Consider the following 18,325-nt stretch of genomic DNA (forward strand, 5'->3'; position numbering starts at 1 on the left):
AGGTGCTCTGACTGAAGTCAGACTGGATTAGCTGCATGTCTGTTGCAGGTGTGTGATTTAGCCACTTGCAGTTACATAGATCAGCAGGACTGCCAGGCAACTGGTATTGTTAAAAAGGAAACATCCATATCCCTCTCAGCTAAGGTTCCCTTTAACAACATATGAAATAAGTAGATGAAGCTTAATATTATGATTCTTTTCCTATGTTTTATTCTTAACCTAAAAATTAGATTCCTGTTTTACTGTTTCTTAATCAAAATAAGAAATACCCATTTAATTAAAAAAAATCAAACAATTTTATGAAACAATATATCATTTCTTTAAAGAGATCCTGTAGTGACATATAGTAGAATGCAATCAATTATTCAGGATACCCACTTTTATGGTAATTTTCCTGGTTTCAGCATCAGAAACACGTTTTTCCTATATCTAAATAATGCTGTACATTGGTATTTAGCCCCGCCCTCCTAGTGATGCTCAGCCTAGATTCTTTAGCTGTGGGGAATTCTCCTCCTAGAGCATTCTGGGAGGCCAGGCATTATTTTCACTGGCTTGGGAGTTCTCAGAAACACACATTCTGCAGAGCTGCACCTGACGGGACTAAAGATGGCACTTGTGATATATTTCAGGATAAAAACCAGGGTGCAGAAACACTGACTAAATCATTTCTAAATTAAAAAATATGCAGTGTTAGTCATTGTTAGTTATGTTACAGTTCCTATTTAAAGAGACTCTGTAACAAAAAAAAAACATCCCCTGGGGGTACTCACCTCGGGATGGGGAAGCCTCAGGGTCCCAATGAGGCTTCCCCCATCCCTGTAGCTGCAGGCAGTCCAGCGCTGGCTCCCCCGAAGTGTCCCGGAATCCTCTCCCAACAAGAGCTGATTTATTTACCTTCCCTGTCTCCAGCGGGGGCGCTGTTGCGGCTCTCAGCACCGAAATAGGCGGAAATAGCAGATCTCCGTCGGGTCCGCTCTACTACGCAGGCCCAGGAGACTTGCAATTGCACAGTAGAGCGGCCCGACAGCGATCGGCTATTTCCGCCTATCTCCGAGCGGAGATCTGATCCTGCGCTAGAGCCAGTGAAGGTAAATATTTACATCCCCGCTGTTCGGAGGGCCAAAGCGAGACCGCCGTGGCCCGTGGGACACAGGAGGATGGGGGAATCCTCGATAGGACCTGGAGGCTTTCCCCACCCGAGGTGAGTACCCCCCTGGGGAACTTTTTTAGTTACAGGTTTTCTTTAAGCAAGCAATGTAATGTAATGCTTAGTGTAGACTTTATGTCGTGCTGTTTATTCCCAGCACTTTCTTGAGAGCTTGCTTCACTTCCCTGTTCCTCAAGCTGTAAATGATGGGGTTCAACATTGGGGTCATAATTGTATATAGAACAGCCACCACCTTAATGTCCTTGTCCATGCCATAGGTGGTTGATGGCCAGATGTAGCTAAAGATGCCGCTGCCATAATACAGCGCTACCACTGTAAAGTGAGAAGCACATGTAGAGAAGGTCCTTAACCTTCCCCGGGTGCTGCTTATTTTTGCAACCGCAGCAATGATCCGGCCATAGGTGACCAGGATAAATTAAAGAGGCCCCAACCCCGCCACAACCACTGCGATCATGAAGAGAGCTTCAACAACTTGAGTATCAGAGCAAGACAACTTGAAGAGCGGAGTGACATCACAGAAGAAGTGGTCCACTTTATTGGGACTACAAAAATTAAAATGGGAGACAGAGATAACTTGAACTATGGAGTTGACAAGGCCACTAGCCCAACAGGAGAAGACCATCCAGTAGCACACTGATTTACTCATGATGAGCGTGTAGTTGAGGGGGAAGCAGATGGCCACATACCTATCGTAGGCCATCACCGTCAAGGTGTAACACTCCACCACCATGGACAACTGGAAGAAATAAAGCTGGGTGATGCATTCTGCATAGGAAATTGACCCCTGGGCTGTGGCCAAAATAGACAAGAGTTTGGGAACTGTGACAGAAGACAGTAAGATATCAACAATGGCTAGGTTGGCCAACAAAAAGTACATTGATGTGTGTAGACATTGATCAGAGGAAATTATGCTTAGGACACAATATTGACCAACACAGTGATAAGGTGATAAGATGCTCAGAAACACAAGGAAGACAAGTAGTTGAGGATGCAAGGTTTCAGAATGACCAACAACCATAAAGATGGACACTGAAGATTTATTGTGATATTTGAAGTGTTCCATTTGGTAGGAACTAATCTGAAATACTGTAGAAGCATAGCAAATTAAAGTTCAAGACACAACGGCAAACACATTGGATATGATCTCATCCCATTCTATGCTGCCAACTGGCAATTATTTCTAGCAGGTGTTTATAATTTATTGTTATGTTCGGTAACAAAAATATTATTTAACATTTTTGTTTTTATCTGGGAAGTGTGATTTTGCTTTACTTATGATGAATATTTCATGTTTGAGCAGAAATGGATAGTTCTGATGGAACAATTATATATGCTGCTCTGTGATGTGACTGGCTTACAGTGCCTTATAAAGGTGTCCATATATAAATTCGGATGTGTGTGTGTTTGTATGTATGTATGTATGTATGTGCCGCCATCACCTATCAACCAGATTCCTTACTACCTGGGAAGCTATGTTCTGGGGGTCTTGCGTCCCCTCTGCACACCTGGGCAGAACCACAAACAGCCAATCAGGTTTCACCCATTCATGTCAATGGAAAAATGTAGACGATTGCCATTCTCGTGGTAATAAATTCAGAGTCCACAAACTTTGCACAGTTGGTCACTTGGAGACCGAGGTTAAAAACTCAGGGAAAGTGGATGGAGTAATAAACAGCAAATCAAACTGGATTCATTCATTTTACATGGGAAAATAAAAACTGTGGCCATTCTTACACTATTAATGACAGGGTTGTCAAACTTGCTACACTTGCCCACTGGGTGACTGGGATTAATATTTAGGAAAGTGGCTGGAACCTACAACAGCCAATCAAAAGTCACCTGATGGTTTTGAAAAGGCAAAAACTGAAACCCGCTACAGTCGGTCAATGGGTAATTGGGGTTCAAATTCTAAAAAGGGGGTGGAGCAACAAACAACCAATCAGATTTGTTTCGTTTCAATGGGAAAATGTCAATTATTGATGCCAAGGACCCCAAAGCTCATAAACTTGGTCACTGAGTGACTGTGTCAAGGTTAGAAAAAGTAGGCGGACCTAACAACAACCAATAAGATACCCGAGCAATGTCTGGTCTTTAGCTAGTTATACAGTGGGATGCGAAAGTTTGGGCAACCTTGTATTTTCCTGTATAAATTCATTGGTTGTTACGATAAAAGATATCAGTTAAATATATCATGTAGGAGACACACACAGTGATATTTGACAAGTGAAATCAAGTTTATTGGATTTACAGAAAGTGTGCAATAATTGTTTAAATAAAATTAGGCAGGTGCATAAGTTTGGGCACTGTTGTCATTTTATTGATTCCAAAATTTTTAGAACTAATTATTGGAACTCAAATTGGCTTGGTAAGCTCAGTGACCCCTGACTTACATACACAGGTGAATCGAATTATGAGAAAGAGTATTTAAGGTGGTCAATTGTAAGTTTCCCTCTTTTAATTTTCTCTGAAGAGAAGTAACATGGGGGCCTCAAAACACCTCTCAAATGAGCTGAAGACAAAGATTGTTCACCATCATAGTTTAGGGGAAGGATACAGAAAGTTGTCTCAGAGATTTCAGCTGTCTGTTTCCACAGTTAGGAACATATTGAGGAAATGGAAGACCACAGGCTCAGTTCAAGTTAAGGCTCGAAGTGGCAGACCAAGAAAAATCACGTATAGACAGAAGTGATGAATGGTGAGAACAGTCAGAGGCAACCCACAGACCAGCACCAAAGACCTACAACATCATCTTGCTGCATATGGAATCATTGTGCATCGTTCAACCATTCGGCGCACTTTACACGAAGAGATGCTGTATGCAAGAGTGATGCAGAGGAAGCCTTTTCTCCACCCACAGCACAAACAGAGCCGCTTGAGGTATGCTAAAGCACATTTGGACAAGCCAGCTTCATTTTGGAATAAAGTGCTGTGGACTGATGAAACTAAAATTGAGTTATTTGGGCATAACAATGGGTGTTATGCATAGAGGAAAAATAACACAACATTCCAAGAAAAACACCTGCTACCTACAGTAAAATATGGTGGTGGTTCCATCATGCTGTGGGGCTGTGTGGCTAGTGCAGGGACTGGGAATCTTGTCACAGTTGAGGGACGCATGGATTCCACTCAGTATCAGCAGATTCTGGAGACCAATGTCCAGGAATCAATGACAAAGCTGAAGCTGCGCCGGGGCTGGATCTTTCAACAAGACAACGCCCCTAAACACTGCTCAAAATCCACTAAGGCATTCCTGCAGAGGAACAAGTACAATGTTCTGGAATGGCCATCTCAGTCCCCATACCTGAATATAATTTAAAATCTGTGGTGTGAACTGTACATGCTTGGAAGCCATCAAACCTGAATGCACTAGAGATGTTTTGTAAAGAGGAATGGTCCAAAATACCTTCAAACAGAATCCAGACTCTCATTGGAATTTACAGGAAGCGTTTAGGGGCTGTAATTTCTGCAAACGGAGGATCTACTAAATATTGATTTAATTTCTTTTTTTTGAGGTGCCCAAATTTATGCACCTGTCTAGAATCAAGAATATCCTAGTAAGTGCATCTGTGTCATGTGTGCCACCAACATTGGATGCAGTCTGCACTATCTCTCCTGTTTTCTCTTACCCCGTCATACCCGTGCCAACCATGTAGCTGATGGCCGCTGCCTATCGGCTAAGGTGGCTGTTCTCAAGAGTATAGGCCTTAAGAGAAATCTAGAATCAGAGGTACATGAAGGAAGCCATTTTTACACCCTTTAAAAGACCTGCTCTGGACACAAATGTATCACTAGCCTTGTGCAGCAGAGCTTGGAGTTAATTCACGAAAGAACTGTAACTTAATGTGTACAGACAATGCATTTTAAAATGACCAGGACTCACACAAGTTATGTAGAGTTACGCCAATTATGTGACTCCCGAAATACTGTACATGCATCACTAACATTGCCTGTTACTCAAGGAACATGTGTTGCCTGTATACAGTGAGTTTCACAATTTGCATAACTTGTTACATAAATTGCGTAAATCCTGGTAATCTTAGCATGTTCTGTATGCACATGGTAAGATTACTGTTCTTTTTTGTTACTCTACCCCATTGTTTTTTTGTCTGTGTAGAGGTTTCTTCTGATTCACTGATATCAAACAATTAATTCATCCAGACTGAGGGCGGGTTTAGGCCAAGGCCTCCTAGGCCATGGCCTAGGGCACCACAGGGGAAGGGCACCAAAGCAGCAGGCTAAACTGGTTCAGCATTTACAAGCTTGAAAATGCTGCAATGCATGGAGATCAGACAAGCGCCTGACCGCGGTACTCTGCTGCTAGCAGCCACCTTGATCTCTGTGCACTTTTGCATTTGTGGCCTGCGGCTATGGACTTTGGCAGCATTGGAGACGGAAAGGAAGAAGTAGCTTCTGCACTGGAGATGAGTGGAGAAATGAGTGACACAGACGGCTGCTGTGGTGTGAAGGCGAGCTGGCTACCTATACTAGAAGGTGGGGATGGGGGGAAAGGAGGGAATAAGGGAGTCATCTGGCTACCTATACTGGAAGGAAAGGGGGGAGGAGTCAACTGGCTACATATACTATAGGGAAGGGGGAGAGTAGAAATCCAGCCCTGTCCAGACTCTGATTAAGAGCCAAGACACTGGCGACTTCCTGCACCTCTGACCGTCTGTGCTGTAGGCTGGAATCTTTTCAGACAGATTCATTCTATGCCTTCTCTCTTCAAATGTTAATAGTAGAATTGATGCAATCAAGGCAGCAACAGTCACAAAAGACTGGAATTGACTGCCTTTATTGTGGTACGTCATAAGTTTAACAGTTTAGGGTACGAGTTTTCACTGCAGAACCCTCATTTCACACCAAAAATTTTTTGAGAACTCTGATTACGAAGCTAATTTTTATAGAGCTGATCATGGTGATTGCCTTTGAAAAACACCATTTTACTTGGCTGTCATGCTGATCCATAATAATGAATTAAGCAGCAAAAAAAGCAAAACTGTGTGGTTAGTTAAAAAAAGAAGTTAGAGACAGTACTCAGTTCTGGAGAGGGAAGCCTCTGGGTCCTCCAGAGGTTTCCCCTGTCCTTCTCCATCAGGCTGTTCCAGCGCTGAGACCCCCCCCCCCGAGTCCCGACCCACCCCCCACCCCCAAGCATGATCAGGTTCGTGTTGTTGTGTAGGTGCGAGCTGTGCAAAAACGGATCAGTGAATAATGGCGCACAGCGCCTATGCATAAAAATGGCGGCGCATTAAAAAGATACGCTTATCGCTATTTATCGTTAGTACTGCATAATAATGGCGCACAGGAAAAAAAAAAGAAAAATGGCACACACTAACGTTATTTAACAATAGTGGCACACACTAACGTTATTTATCAATAGTGCCGTTCATTTGCCAAACAGCAGACGTTATTGCCCACAGTAACGTTATTTATCAATAGCGCCCTACATAAGCCAAACTGCAGACGTTATTTAACTGCAAAACGGTGAATGGATTTAATGTAACACTGTCAAGGTTAGGGTTAGGCACCACTGGTGGGGTCTTAGGGTTAGGCACCATCAGGGGGGTCTTAGGGTTAGGCACCACCAGGGGGGTCTTAGGGTTAGGCACCACCAGGGGGGTGGTTAGTGTTAGGCACCACCAGGGGGGTGGTTAGGGTTAGGCACCACCTGGGGGGGTCTTAGGGTTAGGCACCACCAGGGGGGTCTTAGGGTTAGGCACCACCAGGGGGGTTTAGGGGTTAGGTATAGGTACAGAGAGGGTTCTGTGTATTAACGGTAAATAACAATAAGGCTTTAACGTTAAATAACAATAAGGCTTTAACGTTAAATAGCGATAAGCAGCAAACGGATTAGCGGCAACACCATGCGCCATTATTCTCAGGCGCCATTTTCAGATGGATCCGTCAAAAAAGGCTCATCATTGGTGTTTTGGTGGATGTTCAAATACACAAGTGACATGAATATCCGTCGTATGTATGTATGTTTAGTGTTCACTCTCATATGTCTTTGCTTCTGGTTACTGGAGTTCAGTACCTGGGTATCAGGGGCGTCGCTAGCCGTTTTAGGGGGGCACGTGCCCCCAATCTTTCCTGGGGTGCCACGGATCTCCGCCCGGCCGCCCCCTCTGTCAAGACTCAGCGGCTCCCTCCAGCCGCCGCGTCACTGACAGTCTCAGACCTCAGGATCAGGCGGCGAGCCGGCGACCAATCGTGCGGGCGCTAGGACCCAGCGCCCGCACTGATATGCGGAAGTGACATCACTTCCGCATATCGAGCGGGTGCGTCCAGAGCCCGCTCGTACATCTGGTCGGGTCGCCGCTGATCCTGAGGTCTGCTGAGAGGTAGGGGGGGAGCGGCGGCGGCGGCGGCTAGAGGGGGGGCCTCCCTGTCACTCACTCACTCACTCACTCACTCACTCCCTAAAGGGGCTCCCTGGCACGCACTCACTCCCTAAAGGGGCTCCCTGTCACTCACTCACTGCCTAAAGGGGCTCCCTGTCACTCACTCACTCCCTAAAGGGGCTACCTGGCACGCACCCACTCCCTAAAGGGGCTCCCTGGCACGCACTCACTCCCTAAAGGGGCTCCCTGTCACTCACTCACTCCCTAAAGGGGCTCCCTGTCACTCACTCACTCCCTAAAGGGGCTCCCTGTCACTCACTCACTCCCTAAAGGGGCTCCCTGGCACGCACCCACTCCCTAAAGGGGCTCCCTGGCACGCACTCACTCCCTAAAGGGGCTCCCTGTCACTCACTCACTCCTTAAAGGGGCTCCCTGTCACTCACTCCCTAAAGGGGCTCCCTGTCACTCACTCACTCCCTAAAGGGGCTCCCTGTCACTCACTCACTCCCTAAAGGGGCTCCCTGGCACGCACTCACTCCCTAAAGGGGCTCCCTGGCACGCACTCACTCCCTAAAGGGGCTCCCTGGCACGCACTCACTCCCTAAAGGGGCTCCCTGGCACGCACTCACTCCCTAAAGGGGCTCCCTGTCACTCACTCACTCACTCCCTAAAGGGGCTCCCTGTCACTCACTCACTGCCTAAAGGGGCTCCCTGTCACTCACTCACTCCCTAAAGGGGCTCCCTGGCACGCACTCACTCCCTAAAGGGGCTCCCTGGCACGCACTCACTCCCTAAAGGGGCTCCCTGGCACTCACTCACTCCCTAAAGGGGCTCCCTGTCACTCACTCACTCACTCACTCACTCACTCCCTAAAGGGGCTCCCTGTCACTCACTCACTGCCTAAAGGGGCTCCCTGTCACTCACTCACTGCCTAAAGGGGCTCCCTGTCACTCACTCACTTCCTAAAGGGGCTCCCTGGCACTCACTCACTGCCTAAAGGGGCTCCCTGTCACTCACTCACTTCCTAAAGGGGCTCCCTGGCACTCAATCACTTCCTAAAGGGGCTCCCTGGCACTCACTCACTCCCTAAAGGGCCTCCCTGTCACTCACTCACTCCCTAAAGGGGCTCCCTGGCACGCACTCACTCACTAAAGGGGCTCCCTGGCACTCACTCACTTCCTAAAGGGGCTCCCTGGCACTCACTCACTCCCTAAAGGGCCTCCCTGTCACTCACTCCCTCCCTAAAGGGCCTCCCTGTCACTCACTCACTCCCTAAAGGGGCTCCCTGTCACTCACTCACTCCCTAAAGGGGCTCCCTGTCACTCACTCACTGCCTAAAGGGGCTTCCTGTCACTCACTCACTGCCTAAAGGGGCTCCCTGGCACTCACTCACTGCCTAAAGGGGCTTCCTGTCACTCACTCACTGCCTAAAGGGGCTCCCTGGCACTCACTCACTACCTAAAGGTGCTCCCTGTCACTCACTATCGGGGTCCCTGTCACTCACTACCTAACTGGAGGCGCCTGTCACTCACTAGCTAACCTGGGGGTCCTTGTCACTCACTACCTAACTTGGGGGGCTACCATATTAAGGGGGCATTCTGCCTATTTATGTGAAATGCTGTCCATTTATGTGCCTCATGACTGCTGAATGTGTCTTGTTGGGAGCCTTATGATTTGTTGGGGGCCTCATGATTGCTGAATTTGTCTTGTTGGGGGCCTCATGATTTGTTGGGGGCCTCATGATTGCTGAATTTGTCTTGTTGGGGGCCTCATGATTGCTGAATTTGTCTTGTTGGGGGCCTCATGATTTGTTGGAGGCCTCATGATTGCTGAATTTGTCTTGTTGGGGGCCTCCTGATTTGTTGGGGGCCTCATGATTGCTGAATATGTCTTGTTGGGGGTCACATGATTGCTAACTGCGAGACTATGGGAAAAGCTGAATCCTTATCATATGAGACAATAGCATTAAACCTACTTTTTTAGCGTTTTAAAACAGAAAATAAAACTGGGAGGTTCTAAAAAATTGAATACATTTTTCAGGAGTAGGATGGATGAAATTGTTTATCTTCACAGTTTATTTTCAACTTGGATTTTCCATAATGTTCATGTATGAGTTAAAACGTTTGTACAGTATTTAGTTTAAATTGCTGTTGCCACTTTGCGATAGATACCGGTAAGTGACTTTTGGGTTGCAGTTTGGGCACTCGGCCTCCAAAAGGTTCGCCACCACTGTCCTAATCTGATGTCCCACCATTGCTAGGTTCATGTAAATTTGTCTCCACCCGTTACCACACCTATATTCTGGTCCATGGCCCACCCATTTTTTGGTGCGGCGCGATAAGCACGCCGCACAACGTGATCGTCATATTTTTGGCACGCTAGCTGCAGTGTGCTGAATTCTGCTGCCTACAGTATGTACAGTATACGCTGTTCTCTAGTGCCTGCACTGTGTGCTGATTTACCTCCAGTGTGTACAGTGTAAGGTGTTACTCTGTGCCTTTATTGATTGTAAACCAGCTGTATTGTATGCTGATCCCTGCTACTTTCAGTATGTACAGTATTAGCTGTAAAGCCTGGTACACACATACAATTTTGATTAGCCAATTTTAGCTCTGTTCATAAAATTCATTGTCTGTTGGCTCACTTACTGCACGGGGGTGGGAAATTGGGGGTCAGTGATTGACCAATCAAAATTGTATGTGCGTATACATCTTTGATCTATGCCTATACTGATTGTAAATGATCGAAATAAAGGACAGGGGGCTCCGTCCAATATTTCGATGGGCAGGCCCGTTATCCGTAGCTTACACCGCTGCTAAGTTCATGTACATTTGGCCCCACCCATGGCCACGCCCACTCACCGCATGGCCACGCCCATTTTTTGCCGCGGCGCGCGCGCTCCCCGCCTGGTGCCCACAGGTGCCACTGATCTCCAAGGACCCTAGAAACGCCCCTGCTGGGTATTATCTGAGTTCAATTCCAGATGTCCTGGATGCTATTTGGGTTCAGTGAAGAATGTTGAGGCATTCCTGAATCCTGTTACAGCCAGTTTGAGCGGGTAGTCGTGGGATAATGGTGCATGAGATACGCAGGCGTACTAAGTAAGCCATTGTTTTCCCATTCAGTGAGCACGAGGTGTCCACACTCGGCTGTGCTGTATTGCGCAAAAGCGGATATCATAGATTTGTACTGTGATCACGCACCTACGACAGCGACCGAATTTGCGCTTGCGTCTGTTATGGTTTAGGGAGTATAATGGGGTTGGGAAAACACCTGGACTCCAGGACTTTTTGCTGAGACCAACAGACGTGATGGATTGTGTCGCCAGGTGTTTTCCGCTACGGAGGATTGATGGAGTCCCCTCTTCCTTGGGTGATGTTGCTACAACACTTGGTAAACAAAAATGTTTATTCATGCTTACTCATAATTACTAACCCTTAAACTATGATTCTGCAAGGCTTAGATAATTATTATAACAGGATTGTAGCTCAATAAATATTATTATTGAACCTTTCCTCATGTTTTGCTGCAATTCATTTTACCCACTATGGTGGTGAGCGAAGTTAGAGGGTTTAAAAACCCTTCCTGTGAGGCAAAACAGATGCAGTGCTGGAAGGGCTGGTGGTGAAGGGAACTCTATTCAGGTGAGGACCCATTTGGGGCCCTTTTGTTCAGTACAGGTATCCTTTAATATTTCAGTTATTTGCTGGCTATTACCAGAGCTGGATTTCTGCAAAGGCCACAAAGGCCCAGGATTTGGGCAGCTGAAGCCTAAGGGGCGCCTGGACATGGAAGAGGAGTGGCAGCTGGACATTGAAGAAGGGTTGCTGCATATGGAGGAGGAGACTGCACATTGCAAAGGGAAGCTGCAAAAGGGAGCAACACAAGGAAAAGGCATGCTGCTGCTCAAGAAAGCTATATATGTGAGGGCCCGTTTCCACTTGTGCGGTGGGAATTGCCGTGGTAAAAATTTGCATGCGGATGCAAATTTTGCATGCGGTCATATGCAAATTTTCATGCGAATTCGCATACGATTTTGCATGGATAACGCACTCCCGGCCGCGGATTCGGTAGCCAAGGAATCAATGTATCGGGCTATGGAGCCCGATCATTGATTCCTTTCCCCGCTGAAAAAGCGACAGCTTCTCTCGGAAGCTGAGCTTTTTCTGGCCGTCTCCTTCCCGATGCGTCACTCTAAGCGCGTGCTACGCTTAGAGTGACGTCATGTAAACAAACTCAAAGTAATACTACACCTGAAAAAAAAATAAAAAAAAATTAACACACATTTACATTATAAATCTATTGTTTACCTCCCACCCTCCCAAAAGTACCCAAATAAAATGTTTAGTATAAAAAACAACAACATTACAATAAAAAAAACAAAAACATGTAAATATTTACCTAAGGGTCTAAACTTTTTAAATATCAATGTAAAGATGAAATATTTCTGTATTTTTTTTATTTTAAACTTGTAAATAGTGATAGATGCAAAATGGAAAAAATGCACCTTTATTTCCAAATAAAATATTGTCGCCATACATTGTGATAGGGACATAATTTTAACGGTGTAATAACCGGGACATATGGACAAATACAATACGCGAGTTTTAATTATGGAGGCATGTATTATTTTAAAACTATAATGGCTGAAAACTGAGAAATAATGAATTTTTCCATTTTTTTCTTATTCTTCCTGTTAAAATGCATTTACAGTAAAGTGGCTCTTAGCAAAATGTACCCCCCAAAGAAAGCCTAATTGGTGGCGGAAAAAACAAGATATAGATCAGTGCATTGTGATAAGTAGTGATAAAGTTATAGGCTAATGAATGGGAGGTGAACATTTCTCACGTGAAAACGACGGAACCTGAATGGGTTAACCATGGCAGTGCCTGTGTGCTTTTCCATTGTTTCCATGCGAAATCGTATGCGAAGTCACATGAAAATTCGCATACCAATACCGCATGCGAATTCCCTATTAAATACATTGTATGCAATTCATATAGCGGTATGCGGTATGCGAATTCTGATGGCTCTGCCGTGCAGATTTTTTCTGCACAGAAAAACGCTCAGAAATCCTGACAAGTGGAAACAGTCCCATCCACTTGTATTGGCTATGCGAATCTGCATGCGTAAAACGCATGCAAATTCGCGATAGTGGAAACGGGCCCTAACAGAAAGGTTGCTATACAGCAAAGTCCATGTTATCTGAAACTCAGGCAACCGGAAGTTTCAACAAACCTAAGAGGATAACGGGGACTATTTTCTGGGGGGTTTCCTGCCAATAAAATACTCACTGAGCAGGGGCGTAACAATAGCACCTACAAGGGATGCAGCCGCAGGGGGCCCCGTGGGGGAGAAGTTTCTTCTTTTCTCTCTCCTGAGTGAGATGCACAATTGTATTTGCTCAGCCACTGATAAGGAATCATACAGAGTTTTGCAAAGACTTGTAGACAGTCCCTATTCAGTGTGCAGCAGGATCTTGTGTACAGCGTCCAGCCCCCAACCTCTCTACCCCTCCCAAAGTGCTGTGTACTGTAGTGATAGTGGAGAAGTCTGCAGAGCCAGTTCTGCTCCATCAGAGATGGACAGAGTGAGTGTAATAAGCTGAGGCTGGGAGCACATTCGTGTGTCGGTTTTCTTTATGCGTTTTCTGTACACCATGTGTGTCTGTATGTGTGAAAACATGCATGTTTTATCACAGAAGCTAATGTAATGGATAGAGAAAATGCATGCAGTGCTTCACTGCTGTCTGATTTTATTTGCATGGGGAAACATATTCAAGTGTGCCCTAGCCATTAGCCAAATAATTAACATTGGTTCTCAGTTTACCTGTGCAGAATGCAAGGGGGGGGGGGGGGGAACCCCTCACCCCTCACCCTGTCCAAAGTTTTGCAGGGGGGCAGGGGGGCCCAGTGATTTCTAGTTACGCCCCTGTCACCGAGCCTCCAGCGATGTCATCTACCCGTGCACGGCTCCCAGCTGGTGACACGCAAGTCAGGTGACACGCCGAGAGCCACACACAGAGGATGCCGGAAAGCCGCTAGGAGCTGCAGGATGTTGCTGGAGGCTTGGTGAGTATTTTATCCTGCAAAGGGGGTGGAGGGGGTTCATGAATTTTCGGCTGGTTGCTCAAGCAACTGGCAAGCACATGTATCCGGCATTCGGCGATCCCCATTGGTGCTGGATACCAAAGGTGCATACACACATCAGACTATAGTCTTTGGAAAATGAAAGGTCACAGACCAATCTTACCCCCTTCCATGTAGTATGAGAGCCATACCTACACAGTCTATTCTATGGAGCTGAAATCCACATCAGACAGAAATCTTTGCAAGATGCTGCACACAAAGATGCTGCACACACTCAAAAGATCTGTTCCTGCCAAAAATCCATTCCTGCAAATTGCAATGATAGTCTATGAGATCTGCAGATCATCATACACACATGATTTAACTGACATTCATCTGCAGATCAGATCCACCAGGATGGATTTTCAGATCTGCGGATGATTGTCTGATCTGCAGATGAATGTCAGTTAAATCATGTGTGTATGATGATCTGCAGATCTCATAGACTATCATTGCAATTTGCAGGAATGGATTTTTGGCAGGAACAGATCATTTGCAGATACTGATCTTTTGTGTCTGTACAGCATCTTTGTGTGCAGCATCTTGCAAAGATTTTTTTCTGATGGGGAGTTCAGCTCCATAGAAAAGACTGTGTACAGTGCAGCTCTCATACTACATGAAGGGTGGTAAGATTGGTCTGTGATCTTTCATTTTCCAAAGACTATAGTCTTATGTTTGTATGAGCCTCAAGGTCTCTGCTGTGCATGGATTTTACGCATGGAAAGGGGCTGCACATGGAACGGAGGAGAGAGGGGGGCGCTGCTGCTCATGGAAGGTGAGCAACAAGAAAGCCATCCAACCGGCACTAACCTTATAAATCCGGCCTTGGCACAACTTTCCCATCCTGAGTGAAGTTATTTAGCATATTTGAAGAACATTCTCACTTATCCCTAATTGAAAGGAAGACCGAAGATTTGAAAGTAATGTTTAAAGGGAACCAGAGATGAACGATTCACACAAAATAAACATATCAGTTGATAGCTTGTAAAGAATAAATGCTCTACCTGATAATTTCGCCACTCTGGTGTGCCTTTTTGAGTGTTTTTTTATCCATTATTGCTCCAGGAAATATCCAATATGGCCGCCGGCTCATATCCCTTCTGCTTCCAGGTTATAAGCTGTTCTGGATGTGCGGTCTAGCCTCTATGAGACTATACACAAGCAGGGCTGCTGCAGCCTTTCATCTGTCTGCTTTCAGCTTGATTATTCTGGCATGCTGTGTGGCTGCCTGTAGGAAGTGTCTCTCGTAGAAATGAAACTGCATACAGTAGATAATGACTGGCTGCACAGTGCACACAGATACACTTGTATGTTTCAGAGCTTCTTTCTCGGCAGCAGCAGCCCCTCCCATGTCAACAGCTCTGAGTAAGGAAATCTGAGCCAGGAGGTGGCAGGCTTGGGCTTGAAAAGACTCCACAGAAGACTCAGCTATAATGATTCCAGGTCAAACCTAGACTGAATCAGTCGGTGGATTCTTATCACAGTTGATAACAGATAGATTAGACTGAGAAGAATAAAACTAAAAGCAGGGTAGGTGTTTACTGTCATGTTCCCACTGATAAATGTAATAAAATACATGAGGGTGCTTCATCTCTGGTTCTTATGCATCATATCATTATTTGTGTTTTGAACAAAAACGGTGTACTTTTTTTAAAGGGAAGGTCCAAGGTAATTACAAAACAAAAGTCTACTTACTCTGTGTTTCCTCCAGCCCCTGGCAGCCGTCCTGCGCCCTCACCGTAGCTCCGCATCCAGCCAGTAGCCTGGGGTCCCCATCTGGTGCAGATGCTGAAGTCCCCAGGTCGGCATCTACTAATCCTGCACGAGAGCTGCTCAGGGTCGTGCTGACGTTGTCTGGCGTGTACTGTGCTGGCGCAGTAGTTCTGCATCTGCAAGGAACACTCCAGATGATGTCAGCGCAACCGAGAGAGGCTTTCAAGCAGGCGCAGTAGATGCCAGTCGGCATCTGCACCGGAGGGGACCCCCGGGGTACCGTAGCTGAATGCAAAGCTGCTGTAAAAGCACAGGACGGCTGCCAGGAGCTGGTGGAAGCCCCGTTTAAGTAGATTTTTGTTTTTTAATTACCTTGGAAAGTGAATGGGAACCCAAACTTATATAAAAAAAGTTAGATACTCACCTAAGGAGAGGGAGGCTCTGGGTCCCATAGAGCTTTCCCTCTCCTCTCCCGGTCCCCGTTGTTGCGCTGGCTCCCCTGTAGCGGTATTTGACCATTTCGGTCAAATACCGCTGTTTCCCCGCCGAAGGGAGGCTTCGGAAATGCGTCGGGAGCCCGAGTGCTCCCGAAGACGGGCCGCTATACACTGGCACTGTGCACGCGCGCATGTCCTCTATGACGGACTCGCACATGCACAGTATGGAGCCGCCTGTCTTCGGGAGGACTCGGCTCCCGAAGACTTTCGAAGTCCCCTCGGCGGGGGATGTGAACAGGGGAGCCAGCGCAGCACCGAGGGCACAGGGAGAGGAGAGGGAAGGCTCATTAAGACCCGAGCCTTCCCTCTCCTTAGGTGAGTATCTGACTTTTTGTTACTTAATTATGGATTCCCATTAGCTTTAAATCCATTACATGCAGAAAACCCCACTATGCAGCGGTGAAAACTCCAATAATTGTCCTGGGTTGTGTAGAATAAAATCTTGTACCTGTGGGTACTGCATTGTACATGACTAGGACTTCTATATGAGATTTAATTTTATTGTCCTGATCATTAAAGCCTTTTTCAGTGCCTGCTTGACCTCTCTGTTCCTCAAGCTGTAGATGATAGGGTTTAACATGGGGGTCATAATGGTGTAGAGCACGGCCACCACCTTGACGTCCTTGTTCATGGCATAAGTAAATGATGGCCAAATGTAGCTGAAGATGCCACTACCATAGTATAGTGCCACCACCGTGAAGTGTGAAGCGCAAGTAGAAAATGTTTTGAAGCGTCCTTTTCTGGTGCTAATCTTTGAAACTGCACCAATGATCCGACCGTAGGTCACCAGAATAAAAGTCAGAGGTCCCATCCCTGCTAAGACCACCACTGTTAAAAATAGGGCCTCCCCAAGCCTGGTGTCTGAACAAGACAATTTGAAAAGAGGAGTGACATCACAGAAGAAGTGGTCCACTATATTAGGACCACAAAAGTTAAGGCGAGAGATTGAGATGCCTTGCACCACTGAGTTGACCAGACCACAAGCCCAGCAAGCGATGACCATCCGAAACCGGACTTCCCTACTTATAATAAGAGTATAGTTTAGTGGGAAGCAGATAGCCACATATCGGTCGTATGCCATGACTGCTAGAAGGTAGCATTCAGCCACCACAAAGAACTGGAAGAACGAGAGTTGGGTGATGCAGTCCAAGAATGAAATGGACTTACGGGCAGTGACTAAGATGAAGAGAAGTTTGGGTACAGTGACAGAAGAAAATATGATGTCAATGATGGAAAGGTTGGCTAAGAAGAAGTACATTGGTGTGTGAAGCCGATTGTTGGAGGAGATGACAGACAGAATGACTATATTACCGACCACGGTGATAAGATAGATGCACAGGAAGACCAAGAAGAGGTGAGGCTGAGGTTCTGAATCTTCAGATAAACCAACAACCACAAATATCGACACAGATGTATGGTTTATCTCGGCAGCTTTTGCCATGAGAACCCTGATCATCTAAAGTATAACAGAAGCAAAAAAGTATTATTTATTTTGAAAAAAAATTGTTGGAAAGATTTTTTTTTTCCAAGATCAAACTTATATAAATCAGACAAACATTTTTTGCATCCAACATTTACAATCACTCTATGGAGCAAGTCAAACAAGCCTTTCTGTATCAATCACTTGATGGAGCAAGTCAAACAAGCCTTTCCGTATCAGTAGAGGCTTCAGGATCAGCAGAGACTTTTATGTCATGTGTGTACCCAGCTTAAAGCTAGGTACACACATGAGATAAAAGTATTTGGAAAATGAAAAATCAAAGACCAGTTTGCTATGGGAGATTTTATAAAAATCACATCCCTCAAGTGAAATCACACCCATAGCATTACAATAGCAAGACCTTTTCAAATCACAAAGCGTTCAGAAGAGGCATAGAAAAGCACTGCTAGTGGGTTCCAGGCCTAATGGAGAGTCATCTGCAGATCAGTTCCACCAGGATGAATCTGAAAAACTGAGAGATAAATATCTTTCGTCTGGCTCTTTTGAGGTCTTTTGTGAGCTTTTTCTTATTTTTCTGTAGCGTTTCAGCTAGCATTTTGCGGTTTTGGGTAGCAGTTTTGGTGTAGTAGATTTCATGTATTGTTACAGTAAAGCTGTTACTGAACAGCTTCTGTAACAAAAACACCTGCAAAACCGCTCTGAACTGCCGTTTTTCAGAGCGGTTTGCGTTTTTCCTATACTTTACATTGGAGGCAGAAACGCCACCGCAATCCAAAAAATGCCTCACCCCGGGAGTATGCGTTTCAGCAAAACGCCTCCCGCTCTGGTGTGAACCACTCCATTGAGATACATTGACGAAGCGTATGCGCAGCCGCAAGTGGCTGCAAAAACGCAGAAGAACCCGCTCGGTGTGCACCAGCCCATTATCTGCAAATTTGATCTTTCACTTTTCAAAGATTCATCTTGTGCGTACCCAGCTTTACTATTCAAAATCTGTTGGCCCTCAGACTACATGGAGGTGGTAAAACTGGTCTGTG

The 18,325-nt window shown here is 45.8% G+C and overlaps 1 protein-coding gene and 1 pseudogene across 1 annotated transcript; both read right to left on the reverse strand.

Moving 5' to 3' along the window:
* Positions 1 to 1,280: 1,280 nt before the first annotated feature.
* LOC137527478 (olfactory receptor 5A2-like) lies at positions 1,281 to 15,603 on the reverse strand (annotated as a pseudogene).
* A 725-nt stretch (positions 15,604 to 16,328) lies between these two features.
* LOC137527479 (olfactory receptor 5A2-like) lies at positions 16,329 to 17,288 on the reverse strand. The gene has a single exon (XM_068247993.1). The coding sequence runs from the start codon at positions 17,286 to 17,288 to the stop codon at positions 16,329 to 16,331; it is 960 nt and encodes a 319-aa protein (XP_068104094.1).
* Between the last annotated feature and the right edge of the window lie 1,037 nt (positions 17,289 to 18,325).

Source organism: Hyperolius riggenbachi, chromosome 8 (genome assembly GCF_040937935.1).
Source record: "Hyperolius riggenbachi isolate aHypRig1 chromosome 8, aHypRig1.pri, whole genome shotgun sequence".
NCBI lineage: Eukaryota > Metazoa > Chordata > Amphibia > Anura > Hyperoliidae > Hyperolius > Hyperolius riggenbachi.